This window comes from Phalacrocorax aristotelis, chromosome W (assembly GCF_949628215.1).
Source record: "Phalacrocorax aristotelis chromosome W, bGulAri2.1, whole genome shotgun sequence".
Classification (NCBI taxonomy): Eukaryota; Metazoa; Chordata; class Aves; order Suliformes; family Phalacrocoracidae; genus Phalacrocorax; species Phalacrocorax aristotelis.
In genome coordinates this window covers 22341014-22359429 of record NC_134310.1, presented here as the reverse complement: position 1 = coordinate 22359429, position 18416 = coordinate 22341014, and the positions used below count along the sequence as shown (strand labels likewise).

The following is an 18416-nucleotide window of genomic DNA, read 5'->3' as shown; positions in this document are numbered from 1 at the left end:
GGAAAAATTATGGAGAAGATCATACTGGGTGCTACTGAAAGGCATTTAAAGGACAGTGCAATCATCAGGCACGGCCAACATGGGCTCACAAAGGGAAAGGCCTCTTTAACCAATTTGATATCCTTTTATGATAAGGTCACCCGCCTAGTGGATGAAGGGAAGGCGGTGGAGGTAGTCTTTCTGGATTTTAGTAAGGCTTTTGATGCTGTCCCTCACAGCATCCTTCTGGGCAAGTTGCCCAACTGTGAGATGAGCAGGTACACAGGGCGCTGGGTGAAGAACTGGCTGAAGGGGTTGTAGTGAATGGGGCTACATCTGGCAGGCAACCAGTCACCAGCAGTGTTCCTCAGGGCTTAATTCTAGGGCTGGTTCCAATCAATATTTTTACCAATGATCTGGATGCAGGAGTTGAATGCACCCTTAGCAAGTTTGCTGACAATACTAAGCTGGGAGGTGCTGTTGACTCTCTTGAGAGACAAAGAGGCCTTAGAGAGGGATCTGGATAAATTGGAGCATTGGGCAATGATTAATGCCATGAAATTTAGCAAGAACAAATGCAGGATTCTGCACCTGGGACGGAGTAATGCTGGACACAAGTATAGACTAGGAGAGGAGTGGCTGGAGAGCAGCCCTGCAGAAAGGGATCTGGGGGTGCTGGTTGATAGTAGGCTCAACATGAGTCAGCAGCGTGTCCTGGTAGCCAAGAGAGCAAACCGCATCCTGGGGTGCACTAAACACAGCATAACCAGCCAGTCAAAAGAGGTGATTGTCCCGCTGTACTCAGCGTTGGTGCAGCCTCACCTTGAGTATTGTGTGCAGTTCTGGGCCCCAAAATTTAAGAAGGATGTTACGGTCCTTGAATGTGCCCAGAGGAAGGCAACAAAGCTGGTGAAAGGGCCGTCCTATGAGGAGTGACTAAAGACTTTGGGCGTGCCTAGTTTGGAGAGAAGGAGGCTGAGGGGCGACCTCATTGCTCTCTACAGCTTCCTGAGGAGGGGAAGTGGAGAAGGAGGTGCTGATTTCTTCTCCCTGGTGAAGAGGGATACAGTGACAGGATGTGTGGGGATGGTTCAAAACTGCACTGTGCAGGGGAGGTTCAGACTGGACATTAGGAAACATTTCTTTACCAAGAGGGTGGTCAAACACTGGAAGAGGCTTCCTAGAGAGGTGGTCAATGCCCCATGCCTGTCAGTGTTTAAGAGGCATTTGGACAATGCCCTTAATAAGACGCTTTAATTTTTGGTCAGCCCTGAAGTGGTCAGGCAGTTGGACTGGATGATCATTGTAGGCCCCTTTCAACTGAACGAAACTATTCTGTTCTACTCTGTTCCGTTCCGTTCTGTTCTATTCTACCTTGGAAGCGAACGCACATATACACCCCCACCCCACCCCCCGCACACACTCTGTCCAGTTTTTATTGCTGAACATGACATTATATGGCATGGAATATCCCTTTTGCCAGTTCAGGTCAGCTGTCTTGACTGCGTCCCCTCCCAACTCCTTGCCCACCCACAGTCTACTCCCTGGCGGGGGGCGGGCAGAGTGAGAAACAGAGAAGGCCTTGATGCTGTGCAAGCAGTGTTCAACAATAGCCAAAACACTGCTGCATTATCAACACTCTTTTGGTGACAAATCCATGACACAGCACCATCCTGGACAAGCCCTGTCACGGTTTAGTCTCAGCTGGCAATGAAGCACCACACAGCTGCTCGTTCACTCCCCCCGGTAGGATGAGGGAGAGAATCGGAAGGGTAAAAGTGAGAAAACTTGTGGGTTGAAAGAAAGACAGTTTAATAGGCAAAGCAAAAGCCCCACATGCAAGCCAAGCAAAACGAGGAATTCATTCACTCCTTCCCATCGGCAGGCAGGTGTTCAGCCATCTCCAGGAAAGCAGGGCTCCATCATGCGTAACAGTTGCTTGGGAAGACAAATGCCATCACTCTGAATGTCCTCCACTTCCTTCTTCTTCTTCCCCCAACTTTATATGCTGAGCATGACATCATACGGTATGGAATATCCCTTTGGGTGGTTGGGGTCAGCTGTCCCAGCTGTGTCCCCCCCACACCTTCTTGTGCACCCCCAGCCTACTCACTGGTGGGGTGGTGTGAGAAGCAGAAAAGGCCTTGACTCTGTGTGATAATTAATTTAGCCTTAAACGGAATTCCAATTAAAGTTTACAATTTATTGAATAGAGACAAGTAAGCAGCGCTGGATGCACGGGGGATTCTTCTGCCTAACGTGCATCCCGTCATACAAAATTACAGGGTTTATATTCAGTTAATTAATAACAATTAGTAAAAACACGCCTAAGTTTACACTCATTGGTCAGTGATAAGCATCCCACTTGCCGTTGGTCAGCCGTAGTTAAATTAGCCACGCTTGCCATGTAGATTAGCCCGCATGCTCTTTACGGGTGTGGGGGGGCAAGTCTTTTTGGTCCTGAATTGGGTCGGTGGTTGCAATCTCCCCCTGCCGGAATTACCTTTTCCCCAGTTTCCATGCTTCAGCGCCTTCTGAGCCAAGAAGTTCCCTGTTATCACTGCTGGCTGATTTGTGGTCTTCCCTTATCTTGGCACTCTCCTTTGTAGCAAGATGTTTCCACTGTTAGTCCTTGAAGTTCTACTGAATTGTATCCTTTTAGGAGGCTTCTTGTCAATGAAGCATTCACTGCTAATGCCCTCTTGTCTGGCCTAAGCGTTATTTATTATCTTGTTAAAATTCTCAGGTGTTAGTTTCTACTCCTAACTAAAATTCTTTCTTAACAATTAACTTAACAAATCGCCAATCAACATTCCAACCATTAAGACAGTTAACAAGTCAATTGAACGGCCCTCGGTTACACAAGCACAAACAGAACGGTCAAATGTTAGAGGGTCACACTTCACCGTGTGACCCTAGCATTGTTCCATATTGACACGAATCAGATGAACACATTTTACACTCTGTGTAAGCACTGCTCAGCAATGACAAACACATCTCTGTATTATCAACACTGTTTTCAGCACAAATCCAAAACATAGCCCCATACTAGCTACTATGAAGAAAATTAACTCTATCCCAGACAAAACCAGCAAAAGCCCCTGACAGGCTGGTATGAAGAAAGTTAACTCCATTCTAGCCAGACCCAATACATAAAATTACTAATGCATTTAAGATATTCAGAAATAGTGGTTTGCTTTAGCTACACAGGTTTATATCTGTACTTTATAATGTATACCTATTTATATTGTTGCCTCTGTTCTTGTACCTGGGCTGGAGAGTTGCTTTATGTCAGGGTTCCTTTCTGGCCTGAAAGACCATGAACTCTGAGTGGCAGAGAAGAATTGCACACTGTGGCCTATCTTGGTCACTTACTGCACATGCTTTCAAGAAGTGTTAGACTTACTGCATTCACCTTGTACAGAGCATGCACATATTTTTTTCCCTCCAGTTTGCCTGCCTGGGTCTGATGAATTCCCAAGAAGGAGGATAGTCAGGAATGAGCTAGATGAATTGTGGTGGGCTGTAGCTTGAGCACTTCTTTTTGTTATGCTAATAAAACCCAACGTTACAGTGTCCTTTAAGCAGGGAGTGATTTGTGTAGCAGTTACGTTATGCATCATTCCATATTCTTTGCCTAATAGGACTTGCAGGCCCAAGACCGAGCTCATCGAATTGGTCAGCAGAATGAGGTTCGAGTCCTGCGACTGTGCACTGTGAACAGTGTGGAGGAGAAGATACTCGCTGCTGCAAAGTATAAACTGAATGTAGATCAAAAAGTTATTCAGGCTGGAATGTTTGATCAGAAATCTTCAAGCCATGAGCGGAGGGCTTTTCTACAGGCTATATTAGAACATGAGGAAGAAAATGAGGTAAGGCAGTTAAAAAAAAATTCAAAGATGATTCAGTTGGCGCTTGGGAAGCAGCTATATAACTGGTAGGCGAGAGTGCAGTTTGCGTGCAGCTTGGGACTGCTCGAAACTGCAAGCTATTATATAATTTCCTTACAGGAAAACAACTCTATTCCTAAAGGATATTCTCATGAGAACTTGTTGCTGCACTGTTAGATAAAGGCGAGGCCATGTAGGTGGCGTAGTCACCGGTACCAAGTGGGAGCTGCCTGCAGGCTCCTCAGTTGCAATGAGCTGTCTGAGTTTATCCTGTGGCCAAGGAATTTGTGCGGCGCAGCACAGGCCTGGGCCTACTCCCATTAACTGTTATGTGGATCACTAGCTCCTCAATGTGCAACGGTTTCTCGGTCAGGATCTCCACATTCCACCCCTTGATCCACATACAATTTACCTTTACCAAAGAGATATTGCAAGCTACAGGTTATATTAATAACATATGGGCTTCTCAAGCCCTAAGTACAAGCCCCAATAGAGTAGACAGCCTGTTCAAGATCCCTAACTCCTCGAATACAATGTCTTCCATAAGGCTCCCAATACAGCTGCGTAGCATGGGCAGGAGATGGTCTTCAGAGACCCTGCAGAGGCAAAAGCTTGCAAATGATGCAAAGGAGGTACATTTAGAGGCTGTGCTCAGAGGAGCATAAAGCCCTGAGCAACCTGGTCCAATCTTGTAGCTGACCCTGCTTTGAGGAGGTTGGACTAGATGACCTACTGAGGACCCTTCCAACCCAAATTATCATGTGACCCTATAACCAGTAGATGGAGACTCCCATGTCAGGGAGGACCTGAAGCTTGTGACTTCTGGCAACAGAATGAAGACGACTCCTCTGCCTGCAGATCTGCAATTACAGAACAGGTATAGTGCCCTGGGAACAATTGAGGCGGAACAAGCTCCGTCAAGGGAGGCATCAGAGTCAACTGAGCCTATACCAAGTATCGGGGGGGGGTGTGTGTGTGTGGTGTGTGTGTTGGACTAGACAGTCTCTAGAGGTCCCTTCTAACCTCAACTATTCTGTGAGTCTGTGATTCCTTAAAGGAGCCTAATTTTCATATTGTCTCCAAACAATTCAACAAAACAATTAACTATCTTAATTAAAATAACAGTATTTCTGCATGCCTAACATATCTCTCAGCTTAAACAGAGTAACTGTCAGATCCTGATATAATTTCTGTGGCTTAATGAGCTGGCTTAGGTTATTGAAAGGTTTTGTCATCTGTAATTCTTTATTTTAGGCTTTCAAAATACTTAACTATTTTTAATAAAATTTAAGCAAGATCTTTGTGAATATCTGCCAGAATCTTTCCATATTAAAAGAAATTCCTTCAGTAGCCATTAAATCTTTTGTATTGAAAGCAGTTAAAACTGTGAAATAACAAAGCTAATACATTTTTTTATATTCACTGTGATACAGGTTTGATTTATACTATTACTTCACATGTTCATACAATTTTTTCCAGTGTGATATATATTAAAAGCAATGTTGCTGCTCCCTGTCATTCAGTTACAAACATGCCTTTTTGTAGGATTGGGACTTCTCTGAAAATGCATTCTAGGAATGCTCCCAAAGAGGGCACTGAAGATGTCATCGGTCAAAACTTAGCTTAATATGTGATATGTTGCATCAGTGTTATTTGTTGTATACGTCTCACAATATTCACTTGTGTTTTTTACTAGACTACATTAAAAATTACACATACTTTCTCTTCTAGCTCTGCACATTTCTGGGTTTAGAGAAAAATATGATAAAACTGAAGGAAAAAATATTATTGAGTAATTCAAGAAGGTAGTAAATGCCCACACATTGAGAGGAAGAGAGAGCGTTTCACTAGTTCAGAATCCAAATATTTTGGACTTCTTGTAGTCTTTTGCAGGATTTTGGAGGCAATTTTTAATAGCTTGCTTAATGAAGGCGCCGTGGTTTAGCCGTCGGCTCAGCCCCACACAGCCGCTCGCTCACTCCCCCACCGGTAGATGGGGGAGAGAATCAGAAGGGTAATGCTCGTGGGTTGAGATAGGAACAGTTTAATAATTCATATTAAAAGAAACAACAACAGAAATGCAATGGAAAGGAGAGCAACGAGAGGCGCAAAACCCCGGGGAGCCGGGGAGGTGAGGAATTAACCGCCGAAACAAACCGCACGCGACACAATTGGTCACCACCCGACACCACGCCTCCCCCGAGCTGCAAACTGCCCCCCCCCCCCCCCGAAATATACTAGTCATGGTGTCACATGGTATGGAATGAACATGCCATTGGCCAGTCGGGGTCAGCCGCCCCCGCCATGGCCCTGCCCCTCCCAGCCCCACCCCACCCCACCCACCCCTCCCCCCCCCGCCACCCGGCAGAGCGCGGGAAGCTGGAAAGGTAGCCGACCCTCCACGGTGAGGAGAATTAACCCCTTCTCAGCCAAAACCAGCGCAGAAGGCTTTTTATTCATGTGATTTTTTTTCATTGTTGTTAGGGTTGGTGGGTTTTTTTTAAACTCTCAAATTTCTTCTATACCCTTCCACTTCTTATTTTCATGTCTTCCCATACACACATGCGTTCAGGTATATGCACACCCACAAAATATGTAATGAGGTGGTGGTTTTTTTTTTTAAAAAAAAAAAAGAACAGCTAGCTTTTTCCAAATATTGAATGTATGAAATATTGGTGGGGTGTGGAGCGAACAGTTCCAGAGCTTATGCCACCAGAATACTGTGTCAGAACACTATCACTGTTCCAACTGCTTTACTTATTTCATGTTTGAATTACAGATTACATGAGTATTTAGTGAGAGCTGAAGCAGTAATCATACTTTTTTCCTGAAGTGTAGAAATCTTACCAATGGAGGGAAAACGGGATATATAGTTATAGATGCGGGCTTCTTTGGATTATTTTGAAAATAAGAGACTGTAGAAAGTCAATTTTGAGGTAGTATATACTGCATTCTACTCCACCTCCATTTTAGCGAGTACGAAACATTTATTGTCACGTAAAACCCTTAACTGTAGGTTTACAGTATCCTGTAACACAGATTCAGTAAATGTTTTAAGGTTTTTATGTGGGAACCAAACTAATGTTTGTAGCTTTGATTGAGTGCCCTGTTATGAAATTTAAAATGGCATGTACTTTCAAAATAGTTGCTGTATTTGGAGAGAGGAACTGAGCATTATGGAGCCTGATCATGTTAAAAATGGGCACCATAGCTCTTCAACATTTACGTTTTCAGTTGAATCCTAGAGTTTTGGTTGATTTTGCCAATGAATGTTTTTGATTTTATGAAATAGCTTTTTGTCAAAAAGATGGATCTTCACCAGACACACTCTTCGGGAAGTCTGCTGCCTCCCTGGGGCCCGGGTTAAAGATGTTATGAGAAAACTTCCTACCCTGGTACGGCCCTTGGATTATTATCCATTATTGCTTTTTCATGTAGACAGCGATGAAGTTGCAATAAGAAGTCCAAGAGCGATCAAAAGTGACTATCAGATGACCGGTTAAGGGATCAGGAGCACAAGCAGTGTTTTCCTCTATCCTTCCAGTTGCAGAGAATGTTGTTGGAAGAAACAGGAAGACCCAGCTGATCAATACCTGGCTCTGTGACTGGTGTCGCTGGCAGAATTTTGGGTTTTTTGATCATGGGTCGGTCTACATGACACCAGGCCTGCTGGCAGCAGACGGGGTACACCTTTCTCAAAGGGGGAAAAGGATCTTTGCGCAGGAGTTAGCAGGGCTCATTGAAAGAGCTTTAAACTAGATTTGAAGGGGAAAGGGATAAAACCAGGCTCGCTAGTGATAAGCCATGGGATGGCATGCCAATGTTTGCGGGACAGTGTGCTAGCGAGGTCCTTTGGTCCGCTCCACGATGTGCTGATTACACTGGAGCACATTTGAAATGTCTCTATACTAATGTGCGCAGCATGAGGAATAAACAAGAGGAGCTAGAAGCTTTGGCCCAGTCCCAGAGCTACAGTATCATTGGCATAAGTGAAACCTGATGGTATGAGTCCTGTGACTGGTGTGCTGTGATGGACGGCTATAGGCTCTTCATGAGGGATAGGCAGGGCAGGCGAGGCAGGGAGTCGGTGCTGTATGTAAGGGAGGGGTTGGACTGTATGGTGCTCACAGTTGGCGAGGACACGGTTGAGAGCCTCTAGGTAAGGATTAAGGGGAAAACAAATCAAGCCAATGTTGTTGTGGGAGTCTACTATCGACCACCCAGCCAGGACGATGACATCGATGAGTTATTCTTTAAGGAATTAAGGGATATCTATAGATCATGTCATGGTTTTAGCTGGGATAGAGTTAATTTTCTTCACTCTAGCTGGCATAGTGCTGTGCTTTGGACTTAGTATGAAAATAATGTTGATAACACACTGATGTTTTAGTTGTTGCTAGGTAGTGTTTATACTAGTCAAGGACTTTTCTAGCTTCCCATGCTCTGCCAGGTGCACAAGAAGCCGGGAGGGGAGGGGGCACAGCTAAGAGAGCGGTTTCAAACCGGCCAAAGGAATGTTAACAGTATGTTAACTGGGAGGAGCTGGCCGGGGGAGGGAGGCAGCAATCGCGGCTGCATGGTGTTTAGTTGCCGACTGGGGCTGAACCACGACAATCAGCTGCCCTTGTCCTTATGGGTGATTTTAACTTCCCAGACGTCAACTGGGAATACCATACAGCAGACACAAACAGGTCCAGGAAATTCCTGAAGCACGCTGAAGATAACTTCTTGGTGCAGGTACTAAGGGAGCTGACTAGGAAAGGTGCCCTCCTAGATTTGTTGTTTGTAAACAGACTCATGGGCAAAGTGACGATTGGTAGCTGTCTTGGTCACAGTGACCACGAAGAAGCTGAGTTTCAAATTGCTGGCAATAGGAGAAAAACTGCCAGCAAAACTTCGACCCTGAACCTGGGGAGATCAGACTTCGGGATGCTGGAGGAGCTAGTTAGGAAGGTCCCCAGGGAATCTGCTTTTGAAGGTATTGGGGTCCATGAATGCTGGTCACTTTTTAAGAGCCAGGAGCAGGCAAGTCCAAAGAGTCGGAAGTCCAGCAAGCGGGGCAGAAGGCTGGCTTGGCTGAGCAGGGATCATCTTCTAGAACTTAGGCGGAAAAGGAAAGCATACGGACATCGGAAGCAAGGACAGGCGACACGGGAGGACTACAGAGATGCTGTTTGCCACTGTAGGGAGAAAATTCGTGCGGCCAAAGCTCAACTGCAGTTGAAGCTGGCCAGTACTGTGAAGGACAACAAAAAGGGCTTTTTAAAAATATGTTAACAGCAAAAGGAGAATCAGAGATAACATTGGTCCATTGCTCGATGGGGTCAGTCACCTCACAAATAGGGACGTAGAGAAAGCGGAGACATTTAATGCTTTCTTCGCCTCTGTCTTCAACGCTGATGATGGTCCCTGGGGCCCCCAGAGCCCTGTGTTGGAAGACCGTGACTGGGGGAGTGATAAACTCCCAATCGACTCTGCAGTTGTTTGAGACTTGCTGCTCCAGCTGGATGCACATAGGTCTATGGGGCCCGATGGGGTTCATCCCAGGGTACTGAAAGAGCTGGCTGATGTTATCGTGGGACCTCTCTCCATTATTTTTCGATGGTCTTGGGAGTCTGGAGAGGTCCCAGTCGACTGGAAGCTGGCAAACGGCAAAGTGACGAAGTGGCAAGTGGCGAAGCCACCGAGGCAAAGTTTTCCAGAGCAGACGGTCTGCCAGAGGATCCTTCCTAAAGTGGCAAAACCACAGCAAAACCACAGCAAACGCATGAAGGAAAAAGCACAGGGAGACAGAAAGTAGCCCAGTCCCCACCCCCCTCCACCACTCAGAGCGGGAAGGAGTGAGCTCCTGACTGAAGAATAACCACAAGCAGGTTGAAAGCTTATGGGAAGAACCAGAGACTGAGGCAACAGAGGGAACCTTGTGGTTGGTGACTACTACAGGCTGCCTGATCAAGGGGTGCCTACTGACGAAGCCGTCTTCCTCCAACTCTAGGAGGCTTCGCGCTCGCAGGCTCTCATCCTACTGGGGGACTTCAACCACCCTGACATCTGCTGGAAAAGTAGCAGGGCAAGCTGTAGGCAATCCAGGAGATTCCTAGAATGCCTTGAGGATAACTTCTTGAGACAGGTAGTAGACAGCCCTACCCGAGGGGATGCAATACTGGACCTGATGGTCACCAATGCAAGTGAGCTCACCGGCGACGTCAAGATTGGAGGCAGCCTGGGCTGCAGCGATCACGCACTGGTGGAGTTCACACTCCTGAGGGATACGGGAAAAGCGAGAAGTATAGTCAGGACTCTACATTTTAGGAAAGCAAGCTTCCAGCTCTTCAAGGAGTTAGTCAGCAGGACCCCCTGGGAAACGGTCCTCAGGGGCAAGGGAACAGAAGAGAGCTGGCAGATCTTTAAGGGCGTGTTCCATAGAGTGCAAGAGCTCTCCGTTCCCAGGTGTAAGAAATCAGGCAAGGAAGGGAAGAGACCAGCATGGCTGAATCGAGACATGCTGGTCAAACTAAAGAGCAAGAGGGAACTGCACAGGCAGTGGAAGCAGGGACAGGTGTCCTGGGAAGAGTATAGGAACGCTGCCTGGTTGTGTGGGGATGGGGTCAGGAGGGCCAAAGCACAGCTGGAGCTGAATGTGGCAAGGGATGCAAAGAATAACAAGAAGGGCTTCTACAGGTACATCAACCAGGAAAGGAAGGTTAAAGAAAGCGTACCCCCCCCCCCCCCGATGCACAAGAATGGTGGCCTAGTATCAACAGACGAGGGAGGAGAAGGCTGAGGTACTCAACAACTGTTTTGCCTCAGTGTTCACTGGTAACCTCTCTTCCCACACCTCTCAAGTGGATGGACCGCAAGACAGGGACTGGGGGAGCAGACCCTCCCACTGTAAGGGAAGATCAGGTTCATGACTGCCTGAGGAACCTGGATATACACAAGTCTATGGGACCTGATGAGGTACATCCCAGAGGCCTGAGGGAACTGGCTGATGTAGTCGCTAAGCCACTCTCCATGCTATTTGAAAAGTCATGGCAGTCAGGTGAAGTCCCTGGGGACTGGAAAAAAGGAAACATTGTGGCCATCTTTAAAAAGGGTAGAAAGGAGGACCGTGGGAACTACCGACCTGTCAGCCTCACCTCTGTGCCGGGGAAGATCATGGAACAGATCCTCCGAGAAGCTATGCTAAGGCACATGGAGGACAGGGAGGTGATCTGAGGCAGCCAGCATGGCTTCACCAAGGGCGAGTCCTGCCTGACCAACCTCGTGGCCTTCTATGATGGAGTGACTACATCAGTGGACAAGGGAAGAGCTAGGGTTGTCATCTATCTGGACTTCTGTAAGGCCTTTGACATGGTCACCCCCCAGCATCCTTCTCTCTAATCTGGAGAGATGCAGATTTGATGGGTGGACTGTTCGGTGGATAAGGAACTGGCTGGATGGTCGCAGCCAGAGGGTAGTGGTCAATGGATCAATGTCCAGATGGAGACCGGTGATGAGTGGTGTCCCTCAGGTGTCCGTACTGGGACCAGTGCTGTTTAACATTTTCATCAGTGACTTAGACAGCAGGATCGTGTCTACCCTCAGCAAGTTTGCAGATGACACCAAGTTGAGTGGTGCAGTTGACACACCAAAAGAGCGGGATGTCATCCAAAGAGACCTGGACAAGCTGGAGAGGTGGGCCTGTGAGAACCTCATGAGGTTCAACAAGGCCAAGTGCAAGGTCCTGCACCTGGGTCGGGGCAACCCCCAATATCAATACAGGCTGGGGGATGAAAGGGATTGAGAGCAGCCCTGTGGAGAAGGACTTGGGGGTACTGGTGGATGGAAAGCTGGACATGAGCCAACAATGTGGTCTTGCAGCCCAGAAAGCCAACCGTGTCCTGGGCTGCATCAAAAGAAGAATGGCCAGCAGGCTGAGGGAGGTGATTCTGCCCCTCTGCTCCACTCTGGTGAGACCCCACCTGGAGTACTGCATCCAGCTCTGGAGTCCTCAGCACAGGAAGCATATGGGGCTGTTGGAGTGGGTCCAGAGGAGGGCCACAAAAATTATCTGAGGGCTGGAGCACCTCTCCTACGAGGACAGGCTGAGAGAGTTGGGGTTGTTGAGCCTGGAGAATAGAAGGCTGTGGGGAGACCTTATTGCCGCCTTCCAGTACTTAAAGGGGGACTACAGGAAAGATGGGGGCAATCTCTTTAGCAAGGCCTGTTGTGACGGGACAAGGGGTAATGGTTTTAAACTAAAGGAGTGTAGATTTAGACTGGATATAAGGAAAAAATTTTTTGCAGTGAGGGTGGTGAAATACCGGAACAGGTTGCAGGGAGAGGTAGTGGAGGCCCCATCCCTAGAAACATTCAAGGTCAGGTTGGAATGGCGCTCTGAGCAACCTGATCTAGCTAAAGATGTCCCTGCTCACTGCAGGGGTGTTGGACTAGATGACCTCTAAAGGTCCCTTCCAACCTAAGCCATTCTATGATTCTATGAAATGCTGTCCCAGTTTTCAGAGAAGGCCAGATGGAATGACCCTGGTAAGTACAGGCCTGTCAGTCTCACTTCTGTTCCTGGAAAAATTATGGTGAATAGTTTTCTGGGAGTTATTGAAAAACACCGGAAAGATAGCACAGTCATTGGTCCTAGCCAGCACGGTTTCACGAGGGGAATGTCCCGCTTAATTAACTTAATTCCCTTTTATGACAAGGCCACCCCTCTAGTTGACCAAGGGAATCCAGTAGATGTGGTTTGTTGGGTTTTTTTTAGTAGAGCTTTTGATACTCTTTCTCACAGTATCCTTCTGGACAAAGGTCCAGCATACAACTAGATGTGTCCACAATACTTTGGGTGAACAATTGGCTGATGGGTCGGGCTCAAAGAGTTATTGGAAATGGGGTTACATCAGGCTGGTGGCCAGTCACCAGTGAGGTTCCCCAGGGTTCAATTTTAGGTCCAGTTCTTTTTAATGTTTTTAGAAATGATCTGGATGCAGGAGTCAAATGTATATTAAGTAAAGTAAGTTTGCCAATGATGCTAAACCAGGAGGGGCTATGGACTCCCTTGAGAGTAGAGAGGCCTTACAGAGACATTTGGATAGGCAGTTTCAAAGTTTTAGTTTTCATTTGAGCGTTTCACACTCCTTTTGAGAGAGAGAGTTATCATTTGAACAGTGGCTCAATGCTAATGGTTGCTTCACTTTGGACATTGCTTTCTATTTTTCTAATGCCTTTTTCTGTTTAAATAGGAAGAAGATGAAGTTCCTGATGATGAGACTCTCAATCAGATGATTGCTCGGCGTGAAGAGGAGTTTGATCTCTTCATGGTAAGGACATTACGATGATAATTAGTATATGTTCTCTACCTTTTTTAACACTTTTGTTTTTCTAAAGATGTTATCCTTCTGTGGTTCAAACATTGGATTATTATTGTGTGAGGGAAAGGCTTCATTTACTCACATTGTTCATCTGGGAAAAGGAAAGAATCTAAACAGAGCAGCATCCTCACATGACAAACAAAATGCAGAAATTCTTCCTGAGTGGTACAGTGGAACACTGTCCATCCAGAGGAGGATTCGTAGGTGGTTTGATGGATTTAGTGCAAAACTGATGATCACAGCTTGTCATGCTAATCCTACAGCATTTTTTTATGACTCCTCGCTTCTTGTACTCGCATGTTATAGTGTTAGCTAGGGAAAGTACAGGTATTTAACAAACTAGTAAGATAGGACTTGATGGTGCTATTTTCCTTTAGGAATTAGTTGGGTTTGCTGAGGATTATGTCAAGGGCTCAGTTACCTGTGTCTCTGCTACTAAAACCTTTGAACAGGTCTCAAAACACACCTAGATGAAAGTGGTTCAAATGCCCTTGTTAGCATTGATGGAATAATTACTAAAACATCAGTGTAGGTAATTGGCCTTTTGGCAAGTATCCAATGTGGGGATTACTGGAGGACTTATCAATTATTGATGCAGCCACAGGAGCACACTTAAATAAATATTGAAGGGAAACCGCTGTCTCGTCTTTCTGCACTGGTGGGAGCAGGTTGATCTGTTCTCTGAAGTGAAGCAACATGGGTACTCTCACATATGCATAAACATGCAAGTATATCAGGAAGTATCCATGGAGTCAATTGTTAATAGGAACCCCAGATATTACATTCTCACACCATCTCATTCTATAAAACATAGTCTTTGTACAGCTATGCAAGTTACAAAACTTCAGGTGGACAGTTGGCAAAGGCCATGTTCCCTTATGTGGCAGTGCATTATGTTGCAGTGCCAGTCTAATCCTTTAGGTGCTAAGTTTTATTTAAAGAGTTAAGTTTTTCTCAGACAGCATTAAAGACTTGATGCACTGGAAGTAAATGCTTGCAGGGATCTCTGTCCTTTTAAAATTTCCCTCAATATAATTCAGATGTAAGGAGATTGGCAGGCCAGAAATCAAGAGATGCTAATTTGATCCATAACTCAAAGGAATAATTTAGCCAAATGTCTCCTTCCTGTCCTCCATCAAAGATGCTTGCTTCTACACACTGTGTGGAATTTCCGGCTGTTTCTATATCCAACCTCACTAACTGAATGTGAAAGACAGATACACAGTGACTGATGTGAATGCTGTTGTATCATGCATCAGGGCTGAAAATTAAGTATCTGGAGTTCACTGTGCTGTAGAAAATGATTTGCTGCCTGAAACAGAATTTTAGTGCTAAAGATCAAGAAAGAAAGAACCAAAGCATGGATTGAAACTCATTGTTTAATTGAAGACTATTTTGAGAGAAAGATACAAAGATACGTAGATCCAAATGGAAGAAGTGCATCATTGGCTGTGCTTATTAAATCATGATACTCATTTATCACTCTCATCCACTAATTGTGCAAAGGTTCCTCTTGAAATATGGCTAGTAAATTTCCATCTTCCATGATGTCAATCAGTTACTCTTGCAAACTAATTAGAAGGTGTTGCATTTTTATGTTTTTAACAAATGGGTTCAAAACCCACTGAAACTCTTCATTTGGAAGATTTCTAAACAGGTTAGGAAATTCTGCTTCCAAGTTTTTTAAGTGTATGAATATGAGAGTTTTTATAGGTGTCATGCACATTTTCAGCAACAAAGTCACGTAATGATGGAAACATTTCCAAAAAGCTGTTTTCCAAATGCTCTCTCCATAGCATGAGTTTCTTTCAAAAAGCAGTTACTTTCTCATGCCTTGTTAAAATGTTACCTTCACCTTGAAGGGACACATTGAGTGTGTTTATTTTTTCAAAAATAAGTGCTAGGTAGCATACTACTGGCAGCCACTTGTCATCACAGAAAAGGTCAGCAAATTTGGAACACTTGTCTTTTTGTGAAAGAAAAATGTGTAACTCATCTTTAAGTTTGACAACTCTCTTAAACACTTTGCCACAAGATAACAAGTGAACCTCTGTGTGGAACAAAAGATTTCTATGGTCACTCCCCATCTCATTACAAAGTATTGCAAAGATTCTACTATTTACAGGTCTTGTTTTTATGAACTTAACCGCATTGATGGCACTGTGTAGCACTTCTGGCTCCAACATCTTTGCTGCAGTAGCTTGCAGTGGATGAGTTTCATGTGTGGTGCTATCTTTGTAACCTTACCCTGGGATCCTTTTTTTTAGTCCAGTCAAAGCAGCCGCTCCATCGGTGGTTGCGCTTGCATGTTTTTTCCACAAAGCATTGTTTTTTATTAAAGAAGTAATTTACTGTCGGGAATATATCTTCTCTGGTGCATTTTTTCTTTAGTAGCTCATGAAAAAGTAGTTCTTTTGTATTTCATTCTTGAAACAGAATCTAGCAAACAACGTAAGCTGAGACATGTTAGAAACATCTGTACTTTATCCAACTGCATAGCAACCCTCCCACACTGCGTAATTCGTTCTAATGCTTGTTTCTTCAAATCTTCAGCAATGTTTTCTATGCATCTTCCAACAGCATTTGCTAACAAAGGCATGCATTTTAGTTTGTTGCCATATTGTTTTCTGTGTACTATTTCAGCCATTCTTACCGTGGCAGGAAGAACAAGTGCTTCCCCAATGGTATGTGGGAGTATCACATGACTTGAAACATCGCTGAAAAAAAATGTAGAGGTTTGTCTTCATGTTCTGGATGTTTAGTTTTTAAATGTCTTGCTAATCGTGATGGCTTCATACTATCATTAGCTAATATCTCAAGGCACAATATACACTTAGGGCGAGGTTCAACATTGATGATAGTGGATGTAAATCCATATTTCAAATAGTTTTCCTGATAATTTTGAATATTTTTTGCCAACTTCTTGTCAGATCTGATTAGATGGTCATTGTTTTTACCTTGTAATGTGGTTGACAAAGAGAACTCCTACTAGGAGTCAGCTCTGCCATTTTCTTGTAGTTTGCTTGTGCTCGCATTATTAGTATTATCTTCAATCTGCAGGTTCTTTGCAAGAATCTTTTTAAGCCACGTGTCCATTCTGTGAGGGTTAGTTTAGTTAAAACTAGATAATATAATCTCTAAATCCACTTAACTGGGCGCACATAAACTGCAATATATTGCAATATGCTGAAAGCAAACAAATGAATGAGGGTGCCACTGTGAACCCCTCCGTGTTGTGGAACACCCACCCACTCTTCCCCCAGGACACCTTGTGTACAGCACTTGACATATAACCATCTGACATATGGACTGAGTGAGGGTGCCAGTGTCAATCCATATATTAGATATTAGTTAAGGATAATTTCTTTCTTAAAGTTTTAGATAAATAAATATAAGTAGAAGTTCTAATATTTTCTTCCCACACACCAATGGATCGTTGTGTGCATCCCCTGGGGTGCATGCACCCCACTTAAGAGACCACTGGAGTAGACAAAAACCAGATTGAGAAGTGACTGTTTCAATGTCCTATGTAAAGCTATTTCAACATTGTTTATTAGTATCCTTGAATGGGTGTTACATGTCCTGTTAAAACTGATAAATAAAAAGGAAAAGTTGAAAGTAATTTTTAATGCTATTCTTATCCTGAATAAAGATTCTCAGTCTAAAATCTACCATTAAAGTAAAATTCTAGGCCTCCCAACAAAATGGCAGTTGATGCTCTAGTTGTGCTAATTTATTTTTTCTTCTTGAAGCCAAAATGGCAGTACAGCATGTAGTGGGTTGACTCCGGCTCCTCATGGGTCGAGATAAAGACAGTTTAATAAGTGAAGGAAAGAGGAAGAAGAAATAAAAGAAAAAAAATTTTTTAAAAGTGATACAAAGGCAATCACTCACCACCTCACACAAGTAGACCAGTACCCAGCTTGGTATCATGACAATGGCTACCTCCCCAACACCCCCATTTTTATTGCTGAGCATGACATTATATGTCCCCTCCCAACTTCTTGTCCACCCCCAGCCTACCCACTGGGAGGGGAATAGTGAGAAACAGCAAAATCCTTGACACTGTAAGAGCTGTTCAGCAATAGCTAAGCTATTGGTGTGTTATCAACACTGTTTTGATCACAGATCCAAAATATAGCACCATATGGGCTGCCATGAAGAAAATTAACTCCATCCCAGCCAGACTCAGTTCAATCTCCACCCCTTATTCCATACCGCTTACCTCATGCTCAGGTCTTACACTATCCAATACATCCTCATTGACAACCTCTCCCCTTCCCATCCTTTGATATATACACAGATAGCATTCCCTTAGTCTATGGGCCACCCCCATAAAATGTAAAATTTTCATAAAATTTTTATTTACTCCATAAGTTGAGCTCCATTTGTTATGGTGGTTGCTCAGGACAGGAGAGGCAGTGTGTTGTGTTGAGTTATTGGGCACCAAAGCCAACTCAGGTTGGGTCACTGCTGCATTTGCACAGCTTCTTGTGAGGCTCGGGTTGGTTCAGTTGATTCCTGCTGCAGTACTTATTATAATCAACTCAAATCATGGGTTATTTTCCCCCAAGGTTAAATCTCCTTGGGGTACATGCTGGATTTCCCCATCCTCCTGCATTACCCACCAAGTACACCTGGGTCCCTGAACAAAAGCAATCCTACAAACAGGTTTGCCTTTTCCTGATGGAGAAGCAACCCATGCTGTCTTTCCCAGCCACTTCCTTACACACACTATGGGGACATTATCTCCTTCTACAGCACATAGGGGTTTTGTTTGGGCAGGTCCAGGTCAGTCATCTGATCCTCTGATGTTTACCAGTGTGCTGGTTTTGGCTGAGAAGGGGTTAATTCTCCTCACTGTGGGGGTCGGCTACCTTTTCCAGCTTCCCGCGCTCTGCCGCCTGGCGGGGGGGACGCTGGGAGGGGCGGGGCCATGGTGGGGGCGGCTGACCCCGACTGGCCAATGGCAGGTTCATTCCATACCATGTGACACCATGACCAGTATATTGAGGGGGGGGCAGGTCGCAGCTCGGAAAAAGCGCGGCGTCGGGTCAGCGGGCAGCGAGCGGCTGCGGCACGTGCGGTTTGTTTCGGCGGTTCGTTCCCCCTCCCCCTCTCCCCTCCCTTCCCCCCTCCCCCGGGGCTTTGCGCCTCTTGTTGTTCTCCTTTACATTGCATT

General features: G+C 45.1%; 1 protein-coding gene across 2 annotated transcripts in view; it reads left to right on the top strand.

Moving 5' to 3' along the window:
* The window catches only part of LOC142049641 (SWI/SNF-related matrix-associated actin-dependent regulator of chromatin subfamily A member 2-like), a 101902-nt gene that overhangs the window by 8156 nt on the left and 75330 nt on the right, over nt 1-18416 (top strand). For both annotated transcript variants that reach the window (XM_075077521.1, XM_075077522.1), the window contains 2 exons: nt 3624-3851; nt 13106-13183. In XM_075077521.1, coding sequence (XP_074933622.1) covers nt 3624-3851; nt 13106-13183 — 306 coding nt within the window. The remainder of the gene's footprint in view (nt 1-3623; nt 3852-13105; nt 13184-18416) is intronic.